The 16,540-nt window shown below is 46.6% G+C and overlaps 2 protein-coding genes across 3 annotated transcripts; both read right to left on the bottom strand.

Moving 5' to 3' along the window:
• Nucleotides 1-420: 420 nt before the first annotated feature.
• On the bottom strand, nt 421-2,744 carry TAF13 (TATA-box binding protein associated factor 13). Its single transcript, XM_027681123.1, has 4 exons — nt 2,700-2,744; nt 2,492-2,570; nt 1,902-1,999; nt 421-1,064 (listed from the first exon to the last, which is right to left on the bottom strand). Exons 1-4 carry the CDS (start codon nt 2,724-2,726, stop codon nt 894-896), a joined length of 375 nt encoding a protein of 124 aa, XP_027536924.1. The 5' UTR covers nt 2,727-2,744; the 3' UTR covers nt 421-893.
• Nucleotides 2,745-7,315: 4,571 nt separating this feature from the next.
• GTPBP8 (GTP binding protein 8 (putative)) lies at nt 7,316-10,991 on the bottom strand. 2 transcript variants are annotated; one of them, XM_027681117.1, is made up of 7 exons: nt 10,757-10,991; nt 10,303-10,401; nt 9,669-9,799; nt 9,232-9,331; nt 8,692-8,810; nt 8,124-8,250; nt 7,316-7,562 (listed from the first exon to the last, which is right to left on the bottom strand). In XM_027681117.1, the coding sequence occupies exons 1-6, from the start codon at nt 10,946-10,948 to the stop codon at nt 8,166-8,168; spliced, it is 726 nt and encodes a 241-aa protein (XP_027536918.1). In that variant the 5' UTR covers nt 10,949-10,991; the 3' UTR covers nt 7,316-7,562; nt 8,124-8,165. The 2 variants fall into 2 exon arrangements, with proteins under 2 accessions (XP_027536918.1, XP_027536920.1); XM_027681119.1 differs by having other exon boundaries at nt 7,316-7,559.
• Between the last annotated feature and the right edge of the window lie 5,549 nt (nt 10,992-16,540).

The following is a 16,540-nucleotide window of genomic DNA, read 5'->3' as shown; positions in this document are numbered from 1 at the left end:
CTCACTGTCCTAAAATCTTTTTAATATAAGAGCAGTTTTTGTCTGCTTGGCAATGTAAGGTACAGGTATTCCATAGTGTTAGAACAAGCAATGGGCCTAGTAGTTTCTGCCAGGCTTTTGTTTGTAAGTAATTCCCATGAGCAGGATCACCAGGAAATATTAAGGAAAAAAATTCTCAGAACGAAGAACAGGAATCTGGTTTGGTAGAGAGCACCTGCTTAACAGGGGTAAGGAAAGGCTGTAAGTGCAAGTAAATCAGGAATGGGCTAAGTTCAATTTCTTAGGCTTAAGAGCGGTAGAAAATAAAAGAGCTGTGCCCACCAGGACAAAAATTAAAATAACCTTCCTAGTCTGTTAAGTGTAAAAACCCCTCTATTGTGCACCTTGTGTGAATTGATCAATGTAAGTTTAGTTATGAGGAGTAGGCACAAACTTGAAATGTTTTATTCAAAGAGCATATACAGAGCAAAAAGCAGAACTCTTAGAGTAGTTTGGGCTTGAAGCCTGTGTCCAGATAACCAAGATCCATTTTCTGGGTTTCCTCTCACAGGAGTACCCAGTGATAACTGAAATAAGTGTAGAGAATCATGGATCATCAGCCCTCTAGCCATCTGATACAACACAGGCCTACTTCAAACAGACTTCCTGCCATTACAGGAATTTTTCATGTCCTAAAAGGGTATAAAAATACCCAAGTATACCACATACAATCAGATAACATTTCAGCTGCTTGAATAGTTCTCAAAAAAGGCGGGGAGTGAGGGCAGACATCCCAGCAGTGACCTTCATCCTGAATAACCCCTCCAAACAACACACATGATCTTCCTTCTTACTGGGCAGCTGCCGTTACTTGGGCAGCCCAAATGAAGCCCCAGTGCAGCTTGTGCACAGAATCAAGATCCATAGTTTGCTTCATCGAAGGCCTTTCTGGCTCGTTTCAGTTCTTCATTCATAGTTAGGAGGTCTTTAACCCTGGCAAACTTCCGGGGGTCCTTGCGAATTAGAAAGACAATGTCCTCGACCTGTACACGGCCCTGCCGCCCGATTGACATGGCCTTGTGTGTCTGTCAGAGGGAAAAAGGAAAGTCAACAGGGTTCCTTTGCCACTTTTTTAAGTTCTCAATTCCACTTTATTTCCTGTAATTTTGTAAAAAAGTAAGCAATTGCAGGACCTGGGCACCATCATCCCAGTCACGACAGAACTTCCCAGTAAACCATGGACTTACTGTTGCTCTGCTGTCCCCAGCTCCCTGTCACCTACACCTACACCTAGCGGTATATATACATAATGTAATGGTATCAAAACTAAAGCTAGATTACAAGTATGATGCCCAGCCTGCAAAAAGCCTGAAGATCAGGCACAACTTTGAAGCAATGTGAGGTAACCTTATCAGAGGACAGTGTGGGGTATTTTGATAAGGAAAGGCAAGGGCAGCCTTTCAAAAGAAAGGGAAATGCTTGTTTAAAAGAGTATCCAAATACCTGGTAAAGTAATGGCTTCAGGCCCCAGAATGCACTTCTTTTGCAGCAGAGCTACATTCCCATCCACGTAAAAACACTGGGTCAACACAAAAAGTTGACAGATTTTTGAAGCTGAGCCTTGTCTTCTGTCAGCTGCACATACAGTGATGCCACAGTGACCCCCAAAGTCAGACATGAATTTCCCCTCCTACAATACTAATCTAACCACTGCTTAAGGACTTCAGTTTTCTAAAACCACATGGAGCAAGATGCATGAATTTTGCCTTTCTCTTGGAAAAGCAAAATCCAAGTTTAGCTTTCTCCTACTAGCACCATGACTTTGGGGCCTGGGATAATGCAGCATTTGAGTCAGAGGTATTATTTAGAAGACTAAAGTCCTTGTGAGGATGTTTTGACCATGCTGTCTAGAGCTGACTTACCATTTCTGTGATAAACTCTATTACCAGGTCCTCAAGAATGTCCACGGATTCTGTGTAAGGGTTCTGGTCATCCCCGAATCCATACATCATGCATCTTACTGCACAAAGAAACACTCAGTGTGAGGCTCCTTTCATTCATTCAGTAGTGTCAGCAGCACACATCTAGTTAGAGTTCACCAGCCTGCACATTCCTGCTCCAGGGTGGTGCAGGAATGTAACTCTTGTCTCTTAGGCAAGGCAATACTTGAGCAAACATACAGGAAATAAGCAAACCAACAAAAGCCAGGTGCTGTACATGCAGAAAAGCACATCTGATGACAAGCTCTTTAAATACTCATTTAGCCTGCAAAGCCCTATACACTGACTTACAGCACAACTGACTTTGGGCACAGCTCGGTTCAGAGGATGCACCAGCAGTATTTTTGGGGGGTCTACATGACAGCTTTCTGCACTTGCAGCCAGGGCACAGAATGAAAGCCGCTGTTTTGCTAAGGAAAAGTGAGTTTAGGAACTCCATAGCTGTCTGCTTAGCGTTTCAGCTGAATGACCCGTCCGGGTTGGGCTGGGCTGTCCGGCCCAGCTCGACTCACGCTCTTTGGAGAACAGCCTCTTCCTCCTGCCCTGCCCGCCGTCCAGGCCCCCGCCGGCGTCCTCCGCGTCCTCTTCGAACTACACGGGCACAGCGGGGAGAGGCCGCGGTCAGCGCCCGCCGGGACCCGGCCTCTTCCCGCTGCACCTCCGCCCGTGGCTGGGATGAGATGGGGACCACCGGGAACTGCAGCCCCTCCCGCCACTCACCGGCACGTCCTCCTCCTCATCGGCCATGGCTGCCGGGCTGCGCCGGAAGCGATTCCTATTCCTCTTCCCCTTGCCCGGCCCCGCCTCGCCGAGCCCGCCGAGCTGTGGAGGGGCGGGCACGGGGCGGTGCTGCCTGCTGGGCGGGAGCTGGTTGGAGTCGTGGCACCAAGGATTTAGTGGGCGAAATCTGGTGACCCTCCCCGTATCGGTAGTCGACACTCATAGTGGATTGTCAGATCAGGATATCGTGGTCTGAAAGTGAACTCGGGAGGTGTCTGGTCCATTCCCCTGCTTGAAAGAAGGTCAGCCATGATGTTAAAAAGGTCTCCCAGTCTGCCTGCGTGGTTCGTAGGGGCTTTTTGTTCCCCTGAGAAAGATGTACTTGCCCACTTTCATAGAATCATAGAATGTTAAGGGGTTGGAAGGGACCTTAAAGATCATCTTGTTTCAACACCCCTGCCATGGGCGGGAACACCTCCCAGCAGACCAGGTTGGTCAATCCCCCATCCACCCTGGCCTTGATCATCACCAGGGTTGAGGCATCAAAAACCTCCCTGGGCAACCTGTTCCAGTGTCTCACCACTCTCACAATAAAGAATTTCTTCCTAATATCTATCCTAAGTTTCTTCTCTTTCAATTTGTACCCATTACTCCTCATCCTGCACTACAGTTCTTGATGGAGAGTCCTTCTCTGGCTTTCCTATAGGCCCCCTTCAGGGGGGCCCTCACAATCTCCCCCAGGCTGAACAGCCCCAACTTCCTCAGCTTGTCTTGGTAGGGGAGGTGCTCCAGTCCTGTTGAATTTCATGTTTGCTGTCAGCCCTTTCCTCCAGCTCTCCCAAGTCCTTCTAAATGGCAGCCCTGCCCTTGAGGGTATCAACTGTCCCCCCAGTTTGGTGCCATGCGTTGTTTGATAATGCATCTGCTCCAGATTACTCATAAAGATGTTCACCTGGATACGTTCCAGAATAGATCATTGCAGTGTTCCATTTGTAACTGCTGCGCAACTGGAGTATGACCCACTGACTTTAATGCTTTGAGCCCAATTATTCCACTAGTTTGTTAATGACTGAGTAGTGCACCTGTCCAGACTGTAATGTTCTAATTTTGGACACTGTTGAAAAATACTGCCTTTGTAGTGCCAGTGTTATGGTGACAGACTAGATCAGACACAGATAGTAGAGAAAGAAAAAGGAGAAATTGCTGCTGAAAGACCAGGGAAGATGCACAAGGTGTAATCTTTTTCCACAGAAGCTAGTACTCGTGATCATTCTGTAAATAACAGGTGCAGAAGAGGCAAAGGTTCACAGGGTAATGCTGGGTGCCTGCAGTGAAGCATATGCACTGCAAACAATCCGAGACATCTGAATTTAAAACCAAAATGAGCTCTACTGCTTCAGTAAGCTGCCAGGCCCACCCACCACTCATCAAGGGGAAAAGGGAGAGTGTTTGTGTCTCTGGTCTGAGAAAGTGCAACTCCTCACACAGCATGTTCCTTAAGAATTTGGCATAAAAAGTCCAGTAGTGTGTCAGACACCTGTTTACCCAAAGCACGTTCCCATGAAGACACTTAAATATAAGTTTTACTGTTTAAGTAAAGGAGAGGACTTGCTTTTATTTGCTGTCTTACACAGGGGCACTGTTGCACTCAAGAATCCAACTGTGGTGTTCTCGCCTGCAAATGGCTGAGCAAAATGCAAGTTCTTCCAGTATTTGAAGCACTTGTGAGTAAAGATCTTTTGACCAGCAGAGCAGAAAACCAAGATGTGTCCAGAGGCAAAGCTGGTTCTTCAGGATAAGAGGGTACCTACTGTTCCATACACACGTCCCACTTTTTATACAAATGGATTTACTAGACACATTTATTGTATTTAAGTGGTTTGTAAAAGAATTCACAGAATCACAGAATCAACTAGGTTGGAAAAGACCTCTGAGGTTATCGAGTCCAACCTATGACCTAACTCCACCTTGTCAACTAGACTATGACACTAAGTGCCTCATCCAGTCTTTTCTTAAAACATCTCCAGGGATGGTGACTCCACCACCTCCCTGCGCAGTCCATTCCAATGCCCAATCACTCTTACTGTAAAGAACTTCTTCCTAATGTCCAACCTGAGCCTCCCTTGGTGTAGCTTAAGACTCTGTTCTCTTGTCCTGTCACTAGTTGCCTGGGAGACTGACCCCCACTTGGCTACAACCTCCTTTCAGGGAGTTGTAGAGAGCGATAAGGATCCCCCTGAGCCTCCTTTTGTCCAGGCTAAACAACCCCAGCTCCCTCAGCTGCTCCTCATGGGACTTGTGCACCAGCTTTGTTACCCTTCTCTGGACACGCTCCAGCACCTCAACATCCTTCCTAAACTGAGGTGCCCAGAACTGGACACAGTACTTCAGGAGTGGCCTAGCCAGTGCTGGGTATGGAGGGACAATCACTTCCCTAGTCCTGTTGGCCAAACTGTTCCTGATACAGGCCAGGATGCCATTGGCCTTCTTGGCCACCTGGGCACACTCCTGGCTCATGTTCAGCTTCCTGTCAATCAGAACCCCCAGGTCCCTTTCTGCCTGGCTGCTCTGCAGCCACTCTGTCCCCAGCCTGCAGAGCTGCAGGAGTTGGTTGTGGCCAAAGTGCAGGACCTGGCACTTGGTCTTGTTAAATCTTGTACTGTTGGCTTTGGGCCATCAATCCAGCCTGTCCAGTTTCCTCTGCAGAGTCCTCCTACCCTCCAGCAAATTGACACTCCCCCCAGCTTGGTGCCATCTGCAAATTTGCTGATGGTGGACTCAATCCCCTCTTCCAGATCATCAATAAAGATATTAAATAGAACTGGGCCCAACACTGATCCCTAGGGGACACCACTAGTGATCGGCCACCAACTGGATGCAACACCCTTCACCAACACTCTCTGGGCCTGGCCCTCCAGCCAGTTCTTAATCCAGCACAGAGTGCCCCTGTCCAAGCTGTGGGCTGCCAGCTTTTCCAGGAGTATGCTTTGGGACACTGCACCAAGGGCTTTGCTGAAGTCCAGACAGACAACATCCAGAGCCTTCCCCTCATCCACCAATCAGGTCACCTGGTCATAAAAAAAGATCAAGTTGGTCAGGCAGGACCTGCCCCCTCCTAAATCCATGCTGGCTGGGTCTGATCCCCCAGCCACCCTGTAGGTGCTGTGTGATTGCACTCAAGATGATCTGTTCCATAACCTTGCCAGGCACTGATGTCAGGCTGACAGGCCTGTAGTTCCCCAGATCCTCCTTCCAGCCCTTCTCATGGATGGGCCAACCCCCAGTCATGTGGGACCTCCCCAGTGAGCCAGGACTGTTGGTAGATGATGAAGAGCGGCTTGGTGAGCTCTTCCACCAGCTCCCTCATCACCCTAGGATGGATCCCATCTGGTCCCATAGACTTGTGAGCATCTACGTGGCTCAGCAGGTCACTAACTGCTTCCTCCTGGATTACAGAGGAGCTATTCTGCTCCCTATATCTGTCTACCAGCTCAGGAGGCCAGGTGTCCTGAGGACAACCTGTCTTACTGTTGAAAACTGAGACAAAGAAGGTGTTAAGTACCTGAGCCTTTTCCTCATCTTTGGTAACTATATTCTCCCCTTGCGTCCAATAAAGAATGGAGGTTTTCCTTGCCCCTCCTTTTGCTACTAATGTATTTATAAAAACACCTTTTATTATTCTTTACAGAAGTGGCCAGATTATGTTCTAATTGAGCTTTCACCTTTCTAATTTCTTTCTGCATGACCTAATGACATCCTTAAACACTTCCTGAGTTGCCTGCCCCATTTTCCTAGCATTGTAAGGGGTTTTATTCAGAAGAGGGACTAAAAGCAGAACTGCAATTTTTTACACATACAGGATTATTTTCGGAAGCTCTCCAGTCACAGGTGAGGCCTTGAAAATGACAGCTGTGACAAGACTGATGCTTTTCAAAAATCCTGGTTTTAAAATATTAAGAAAGAATTCTTCCTGAAGTGTTCACTTGCACCTGTTCCATCTGCCTAGATACTACTGCACTTCCCCTAGGATCATGCATCCCCTAGGCTGGTTTGCTCTGTAGCATTTTGGGATTAGAGGTAAAATATTAAGAGATTTACAGGTTTAATTACTGTTAAAATGCAGAAGCTAGAGACCATTTCTTTCTACTGCATTTATCACATTCCCCACTTCTTACATGAGTGCTGAAAACAAGCCTCACCTCATGTCTAGTCTGAGAGTTACAAGAAGTTGCATAATGAAAGGGCTATAAATGCCACCTTCTCACCCTCAGAGTGGTTTAGAAAAAACTGCTCTTTCATGAGGTTTAAACACTTAATGTAAGTAACTTTGACAACGGCACACCCATATTTGGCCACGTTAAGACATGACAAAGTCCGAGTGCCAGAGTTCAACAGGCACTTAATAGCTTTGGACTAAGTTCTCCTGCATGACTGCTGCTATTGACAGCTCTCCTTTTGTCCGACTCTGTATCTTGTAAACTTCACAGTTTCAGGTGCTCTTAGCCAGACACAGCTGGTGTGGGACACAGTTCTCCGAGCTGCTACAGTACCCCTAAAGAGTACGGGACACATCAGTACTGTGCTTCAGCTGCCACAGATAATGGACAACAGGTCTCAGATCTGGCAATTCATCCAAGTGCAGATGCAGAACTTCATGCTGGATTGAGAACAGAAATGCAGCACTGACTGATGATAATGTGCAGAAAAAGAGAGTTCCTCCAGATGGCCAGTCTTTCATTTCACTGTTTCAAGCCAACAGTGATTGAAAAGTAGATCCCACTGAAGATGTGTCCTTTCCTTCACCCATCTGGAACAGGGACAACTCGATGTATGCAAGCAAGGCATGCTATCTCGCTGCACCTACTGAACACAGAAAGTTACAAAAGTAAAACATACAGAAAGTCAAACACACCTTCACAGACAATACGTTGGCTACTTCCACTCTAGATGGCCTTAGAGCAGGAAGCTTGTACGAGTGGTAGCTTTTGGCTCCTGCTATCCTAACCCTAACCCTAACTGAGAGAAGTAAACTTCTGTGTACCATTCAGTTCAACTGGACAAGTACAGTTTGCTTAATGTCAGGGCTATAGTTTTTCTATTCTAAACTAAATGCCTCTTAATTAAAGATATTACTAGACTATCTCTAATATCCTAAATATAGCAGAATTTAGGCATGCAGCGGTATCTTTCTGAGCATTTCAGTGGACAGAGAAGAAATGCTGTATTAAAACTTCACTTCTCTTTGGAGGTTCTCTGCACAATCATGTAGGTTTCATAAAACAGTTTTATAATACCCTAGATTCATTCACACTGCAAACTTCTTGAATTGATGAACTTAATAAGCAAAAAGCTTAGTTTTACATATATTAATTTATCCTAAATAATTTCTAGTACCTTGGGTTATTTACAACAAAAAACACAGACCTTTTGTTCCGGATGAGCTGAGCAGATCAGGAGTCAGTCTTTTCAGCTGGTCTCTACAGCAGGCAGGTTTCCAGTAACATGGGCTACAAAACACCTTAGCAAGTGAACTCCTGAAAACTCCACTGAACTGTGGAAACAGAGGTGTGGATGTTTAGTGCCAGATAATGCTGTGTCTTGGAGTAATACAAGCAAACAGCCACTGGCTGTGTTCAATTACATCTCCCACAGTGCAGTACACCTTGGTATGAGCCTCAAGTTCAGCTCCCTAATGCAACAATTACAGCTGCTACTGTTACCAGAACTCCAAATAGAATGGCAAAGCCTGCTAACATCCAGCACCAGGACTGCTGCCCACCTCCAAGAAAGGCCAAAGGAAGAAGCAACCTTGAAAACAACTCTGCAGAGGAGGGGGAAGAAGAAAAGGGACATTTCCCCATCAGCAGCCCACCCTCTATCCTTGGGCCATAGAGAGGGGCTGCCTCTAAAGTGGACAAACCCATTTCAGCTTAGCTTGCCCTACTGAATTTATCACCCAAAAGGAAATGGCAGCAGTGCAGCAGAGCTTTACCTGACCAGGAACAGTTGAGGAAAGCATCCCTGAGTATTCTCCTTTACAAACTCCTGGATCCCCAGTACATTCTTTAACAACAGTCCCCGGGAAGCTCGGTCAATTTTGGTTAACACCATCTGCATGGATCCAGAAAGGGAAGATTAAAAGAGGAAAATAAGATTATTTTGCTGCTAGCCTGGAACATCTGTAAGAGTCCTGGACCATCTTGCAAGGCAGACTGAAAGCTCTGGGTCATATCTAGGGGGAAAAATTGAGCACAGTTCATCAAAATACTTCTACAGCCTGCATAAGGAGCAGGCATTTTCAAGGTTCTCAAGCTGAGCACTGGAAAAAAAAAGTATCCATTTAATAAACAAAGCAAAAACCCCCTTAAATCCCACTTGCCTTACTCAGCACATTTTAGGTGTATTTTATTAACAATAAAGGGGGTTGGCTTACTACCTGGATAGAACAACCTGCATAAGCTCAAGTACAGGATACACACCCTTACAGATTACCCGTACCTTATAACCAACCCAAGAAAGCAGCATTACCTACCACATAAGGAATTCCAAACTCTTCCAGCATCTCTACTGCAATATGATCTGTTTTTTGGAGTCCAACTACACCATCAACTAACAGAAAAGTCCTCTTCAAGCTGCCAGAAAGACAAGCAACAGTAATTGCCACCATTATTTCCTGCCCATTCTGCTACTTCCAAATTCATAAGGAGAAACAAATACGTGGGATCTGAGGATAGGAAGAGTCAAGAAAAGCCATGCATGGAAGACGAAGGTCAGCATGGAGCAGCACCTCAATCTTTTCTGTTGTTTTGATCCAAGCATGAATGAATGACACTGCAGAAGCTCCCAGGGAAATTACGTCAGAACTAACCAATACTAGCACTGGAAGCACCTACCCCTCTTCATTTTTTCACCTAATTACATGACACTGTATGTAGGTGTCTGGCTTTCACAGCTGTGAAAGTCCCTTACTTGCGCCGTTCCTGCAGGTAGGCCTCCACCATCTCCACAAAGTCTTGCGGGGCGCGGTAGCCATATCCTGGCATATCCACCAGAGTAAAGTACTTCCCTACTTTGAAGAAATTCATCTTCTTGGTGTGGCCCTGAGAAGAGGATTTAGGCAAGATGAGGGAAGGCAGTGGTTTTAAAAAGCTGCTTTAAGCAGTGCACTAGGAAATGCCCCATGAAACCTCTCTATTCCATGCCCCTGCCCCCCCCAGAATGCTACTGTTGCTTTAAGCTGCCCAGTCTCCTACCCTTGTAGCAATCCTACATGGCTCTATCCATAAAATAGACTAAAAATGCCTTCACGAGTGTCTCAGCTTCTTCTCAAAGGACTTAACAGCACATCTGCTCGAGCTGTGCAACTCCTGTGTCTGGCACACGTGCCAGGCCTGGCTGAAGAGCTAAGCTGGGCTCTTTCTGCCTCTTCTTGTGCTTGAGCAAGGCCATTGCCAGCCATGAGGTGGTGGCCACCACAGCCGACACGTTCTCCTGCTGTTTCAGGTTACCCAGGAGCTTGTCCCCTCCCACCCTTCTCAGCCCTACTCTCTGGCCTGGCATCAGTTGCTGACAAAGATGGACGGAAGTTAAAAAAGTCACTCACCGGAGTTTTTGACACTCTGACCTCCACTTCTGGAGACAGTGAAAACAAGGCCCGGATTAAAGATGATTTCCCCACGTTGCTTCGGCCAATGAAGCACACCTGCAGAGGGAGAGGCAGAGAGGGCACATCTACACCTGCCCTCAATGTGCCGGGACAGTCCTGGTCATTTCCCAGCCCTTGGTGCCAGTGCCTGGGGACAGCAGTGTCCTGTGCCACGGGCACGCCGGGCTGCTGAGTTGCACAACGGAGAGCAACAACAAATGAACTATTTTAAAACAGCAGCAGTAAGTGCAGCACGCACCGTGCAGTGCTCTGACACTGCCGCCCCCACAGCTACACAACCACTGCCAACACCACTTTGCCCCAGCAGCTCAGGCCGGCCCGGGGTGGCCCGGGCGGTGGGAAGCCACTGTCCCAGCACGGTCGCAGCCAAAGGTGCGAGGGCAGCCCTGACCTCGGGCAGGGCCGGCGGCGGGGCGTGGTCCATGCGGACGGCGGAGCTCACGTAGTCGATGGGGTGGCCCTGGCCGGACCTGAAGAGCGTCTCGGCGCGCTGCAGGGCGCCCAGCCCGGGCTCGAAGATGTGGAACCATGCCGTGTCGGTGCCGGGCGCCAGGTACCGCTCCAGCTTCTGCAGCGGGAACATGATCCCGGTGCGGCGGCTCCGCTCCAGCCGCAGCACCTGGGACAAGGCGGCCAGCGGCGGAACCCGGCCCGCCACACCGCCCGCCCGCGACAGCAGCATCGCGGCGGCTGCAGGCGGAACCCGGCCGGGCCCGGAAGGCGGCGGGCGGGACAACGGGATAGCGGGGCGGGACAAAGGGATAGTGGGGCGGAGCGGGGCGGGCGCGATATCTCGGGTGCCCCCGCCCGGCCCAGTACTGTCAGGGCCCGGCTCGGCGGCGTTTGTGTTCTGCTGTCCACATTGGCCTTTGAGAGGGGCAGGCCCTTCCCAGGCCCGGCTCTTTACAGAATCACAGGATATGCCAAGTTGGAAGGGACCCTCAAGAACCGTGGAGACCAGCTCCTGGCCCTGCACAGGACGCAGCCCCAGGAATCGCACCATGTGCCCGAGAGTGTTGTCCAAGCGCTTCTTCAGCTCTGTCAGGCTTGGTACTGTGACCACTTCCCTGGGGAGCCTTTTCCAGTGCTCAAACACCCTCTGGGTGAAACCCCTTTTTCCAATATCCTACCTAGACCTCCCCTGACACAACTTCACGTCATTCCCAACACATCCTGCCACTGGTTACCAGAGAGAAGCGATCAGTGCCAGCCACTCCGCTTCCCCTTATGGGGATGTTGAAGACCACAGTGAGGTCTCCCCTCAGTCTCCTCCAGGCTAAACAGATAAGTGACCTCAGCTACTCCTTCTATGTCTTCCCCTCCAGACCCTTCACCATCTTCATTTCCTTCCTTTGAACACGCTCTAATAGCTCTATATTCTTATCCTGTAGTGCCCAAAACTGCTCAGAGTATTCAAGGTGAGGCTGCCTCAGGTCAGAGCGGGGCGGGACAATCTCTTCCCTCAACTGTCTGGTGATGCTTTGCCTGATGCCCCCAAGGACATGTTTGGGCCTCCTGGCTGCCAGGGCACTGCTGACTCATATTCGACTTGCCTTCGACCAGGACTCCCAGGTCCCTTTCTGTGGCACTGCTTTCCAGCAGCTCATTCCCCAATCTCTATGAACATGCAGGGTTGCCCCGTCCCGGATGCAGAATCCGGCACTTTCCCTTGTTAAACTTCACATGGTTGGTGATTGCCCAGCCCTCTGATTTATCGAGGCCTCTTTGCAGGGCCTCTCTGCCTTTGAGGGAGTCAACAGCTCCTCCGAATTTTTGTCATCTGTTTAGCTTTGGGTCTTCTCATCTGTGTTCTTACACACTCAAGCCAAGCCCAGCAACAGCTCTGAGCTGCTGAGAGCTCCATGTGCTGATGCTCTGTTTGGCCAAAGAACAGGGCAAAACAACCCAGTCCTGCAGCATCCTCTGGCTTCCTGCTGCAGCCATCAGTTTTCTAAGAGCTATCCTGATATATAAAAAAATTAAGAAATTAAAGAAAAAAATCAGTAATTTCTGTTTAAGTTGAACTATATAGAGGTTTTGGATAAAATAAACAAACCCAAACTGACCACAAAACTGTTGCCACCTGTGTTCACATTATAGTAAGAAAACCCGTGAAGTTTTACTGCTTAATTGATATGTATCAGAGCGCTGTTTTCATATTTAAAAAAACCACAGAGCTTTTTACATTATATTTCTCCATGACTACAGTTTATAGGGCTACAAAACCTACAGAAATAAATGTATGTCCTTGAAACATTTCAGCTTCAAAGAAGTACTGCAATTTTAGCACCATCAAATGAAAGTAAACTTCTATCAGTATCTTTATTAAAATAATATATAAAAATATTCTGATGTTGGCCTTACAGCCAGGCAAGCCTGGGGGTCCTGGGGAACCCTGCTTTTTTTTTGAGACAGAGACCCCTTTTTCTTCTGCAGTCATAGCCTTCTGTTTAAAGTGCTATAATTCTGAATAGTTTAATTTTTACAATGAATAGATTTAAGTCCAGGAAGGACTGTTAGGAGATAACAGAGGCTACATCCTACTTTCTTTGTATTGAGTTCAGTTACAAAGCTGTAGGGAGGGGACTGCCATCCCTTAAGAAAAGGCCAGCCAGCAACATACATGTGTCTCAGAGATACCTTCAAATATTTTGTAGTGAGACAAACTTCTACGGAAATGCTGCTTCTCAAATTTATGATCAGTGAAAGCTGTTAATGGTGAGAGGTTAACTGTGTAAACCTGGGGAAAAAAAAACCCTGTATTCTACTACCTGTAAATCAAGTCCTCTTAAAATGTGCTTTGTTTCACAGCAAGACAGAGCTCAAATGTGCATAGCTCAGGACAGACCACAATCACTGGCTGCTACATGCATGCTTAGAAGAGTGCTCCCAAATAAATCTACAAATGCCCTTTATTTGGTTCCAGCTATTTGGTTTGGAATCTACAGAGCAGGCCTCCCTCCTGTCACCCCAGGGGTTTGAATAACCATAGGTAAATGTAGAGAAAAAAAGCAAAACCTTTCAAGAATTGTGTCAGGAACACTGCTAATTGTTTTTTTGAGGGGCTTTTTGGTCGTAATACAGCAACCTAATTTAACTGAAATCTGTGGTGAATCTGGTAACAGCAAAACCACACTGTCTAGAGATGTGTTCATAACCATTCCAGTAGGCAGATTTCCACATTTCTATGCCAAACTGTGACACGCAAAACAGAGGAAGTGCTACTTTTGCCTCAGAGTCCCACACAGCTCACTGCTCCAGGCGGCAGACTTGCCTACTACAAATCACCCTGCAGTAGTTACCCTCACCAGGCACACGTTCCCCAGCACATTACACCCAGAACAGCCAGCCAGAGACAGGAGGGAAGGCAGCAGAGAAACCAATCGGGCCATTTAACAGTACCTCTGCAGGTGTGATGATGTGAACAGAGGTGCCCAGTTCACAGGCTAGTGCCCCAACCACTGTTAAGTCTTCCTTTTAATGTGACTACATAGGTGGCAGGAACAAATTAAGATGGTATAGGACCTTCTGAATGCTTGTAATTATAGCAAAGGGTGGGATAAACAAGAGCATTCAGTAAACCCACATCTAAAACCTGAAATACAGAACTGTGCATTTCAGTGGAAGGTGGTTTGTTTTTTTTCCTGTACTAAATTGCAGTCAAGGTTTTCTAAAGCCAGACTATGAAGATGGAAAATGGCAGGTTACTGTGGACAGAGCTGGTAAATTAGCAACATTTAAGCCTACTTTGTATCTCCCCTGAAAGACTATTTTCTATTGTGCATGTTATTGCCAAACACAAGGCGTTCTGTCTGACATTGCCTGTGCCTCATGTCTGTGACAGCAGATGTCTCTTTTCAATTGTTGATCATGTAGTTCAAATGTTAGGGAATTACTACAAATTTAGTCCACATTAAAAACTCTGACAATCATTCCTCTGGAGTTTGAAAGAGGGATCTATAACCATTGACACTGACCTAAATCCCAAACAATGGCCAAGAGCGTGGAGCTGGAAGGAAGTGGTAACACTAGTTGTCTTGTCTGGTCTGATCTTGTCTGGTCTGATCCCAGCATCGTGAGACAGGTCAAACCGTTATTCATTTCAGATACCTCTCAGAGAAGGGTATCTGTGAGACCAGCTGGAGATGGAATTCTGTGAGAGCAGCAAGGGCCTCTTGTTGTGCATTTGGGACAGGCAGTTTGGGTCCTGTGAACCAAAACCAGCTGGGCTCTTGAGTTTCATTTCCAGAAAGAGAAACTCAGACCAAATATTGTCACCAGGAAGCGTGCTGAAAAGGACAGAGCACGCGCACCAATCTGCCTACTTTTTTCTGTGACAGTAAAAGCACTGCTGACTGTGTCTAAATCTGTGCTTGCCCTTAAATACATCTTATGCTCTTTTCACTTGGAAGGTGGTTTAGGAACTAGAGTTACAAGGATTTGCAGGTTTAAATGCTAAATTATTTGTATAAAATACTAAGAAACTCTGCATTTTCCTCTATGCAAACTATTCTATCGGGGAGTGGGAGGGGAAGAGATGTGTCTCTATCCCCAGTAAGGAATTCAAGGCCACAAACCCTTCAAGGGCTGGATATTCTGAGACATTAAAAATAGTTTAAAAAATTAATATACTCATTATACTTTTTAGTGGGAAAGGTTTTTAAAGGTTCTGGAGTAAAGTAATGGAAGACAGAGGGATGATTGTTTATGTTGCAGCCAATATTGCTGATCCCAGCTGAAGAGTAGTTTCTATTGGTTTTATAGAGCTGAAAATCTCTTTTCAATGTTCATCTTAAATTTTATTGACTTTTTCTATTTGCATGTGGTCTGACCTGTGCTGCAGCATTTGTTTTTGCACTTCAGGCTTTCGGGCAAAGAGCCAAAACCAGAACTACTTCATCCATTTTCTCAGAGTTGGCCTTGGTCATTAGCACAGGATGCAGTGCTGTGAGTGTGCAGAAGAGAAGGAATTTCTGTGTCTTAAGTGTGCTAAAGCTATTAGAAACTCCTTGAATCTAGGCTGAAAAAATGAAAGTAGTGCCAATAACACTGACTGGTGAGGACACTATCAAGTGGAAAAGCTCCCTATGATTGGTGCATATGGGATGGGGACCATATAACCACTGCATCAAGAATTGACTTGAGACAAACTTTTGCTTCCTTAGTGCTGGTTGCTATGGCTATGACCATGACCAGGGTAGCAGCAGGTAAATCTTGAAATAAAGGAATTGGTAAAGAAGGAAGACAGTGCCATGTGTTTCCTTTCCAGTATTGCTGTGCCTCACATCATACAGTGATTTTATTGCAGATATTCAGAACATCAAATAAAGCTGTGTGAGGGCATTTCTGTACTCCAGATTCTTAAACAGGTTTATCAGCAGAGCTCCTATCTTCATACAATCCACGTCTGTTCCAAAACAGTGCAATGGCATGAAAAAACAAAAGGCTCAAACAATAGAAATTTCCAAGCAAAGTACCAGCTTATGCAGTAACATAGCATTGCATGACTGAGATCCCACAACAAACCTTTGTTTTGTTTATAATAATTATCTAGAAATGTAATTTTATTACCTCTTCTGTTTGAGGTTACCCTATTTAGCATGCTGGAGTTTTTGTGGGCATAAGCTGCTATGCAACCACAATTCAGGGGCACTGATGGCTCATGTAGCAACAGTTCTGAGTTTTACGCTGTAAGGGCAGGAGGGTACGGTCTCATTCTGTCCCTTGCAGGTCTACAACACATTTGCTCAGACTACAATATTCTTGAGTGATCTGGACCAAAAGCATTTCTGATGCAGGCAAAGTGTTTATTTGAAAATTCATAAATCCAGTAATAGTTTCTGCAAATGCCTTCCTTTTCACTCCCAAAAGGAAGTTCCCTCGTTCAGGAATTGAAACACTTTCCTTAAAAGTTAACCTAAACTTACCACATCAATACTAGAAAAAAACCCAATCAACATCTCTGAAAGTAAGTAAAATGTTTTGTGTTTTTTAACTAGTAAAAACAAACCAAACCCAACTTTTCAAGATGAGTGTTGTTGCATGCTTTGAGCAGGAGATGGAGAGGAAAGCACAGTTAGAGCCTGGGCCCTGACAGAAGTCCTCAGGGAGGGACTACACAGCAGCAGCAGCAGCAGCAGCAGCAGCAGCAGCAGCAGCAGCAGCAGCAGCAGCA

Source organism: Neopelma chrysocephalum, unplaced genomic scaffold (genome assembly GCF_003984885.1).
Source record: "Neopelma chrysocephalum unplaced genomic scaffold, ASM398488v2 Primary Assembly neopelma1_60, whole genome shotgun sequence".
NCBI lineage: Eukaryota > Metazoa > Chordata > Aves > Passeriformes > Pipridae > Neopelma > Neopelma chrysocephalum.
Note: the sequence above shows the minus strand (reverse complement) of the source record. Positions and strands in the feature narration are given on the sequence as shown.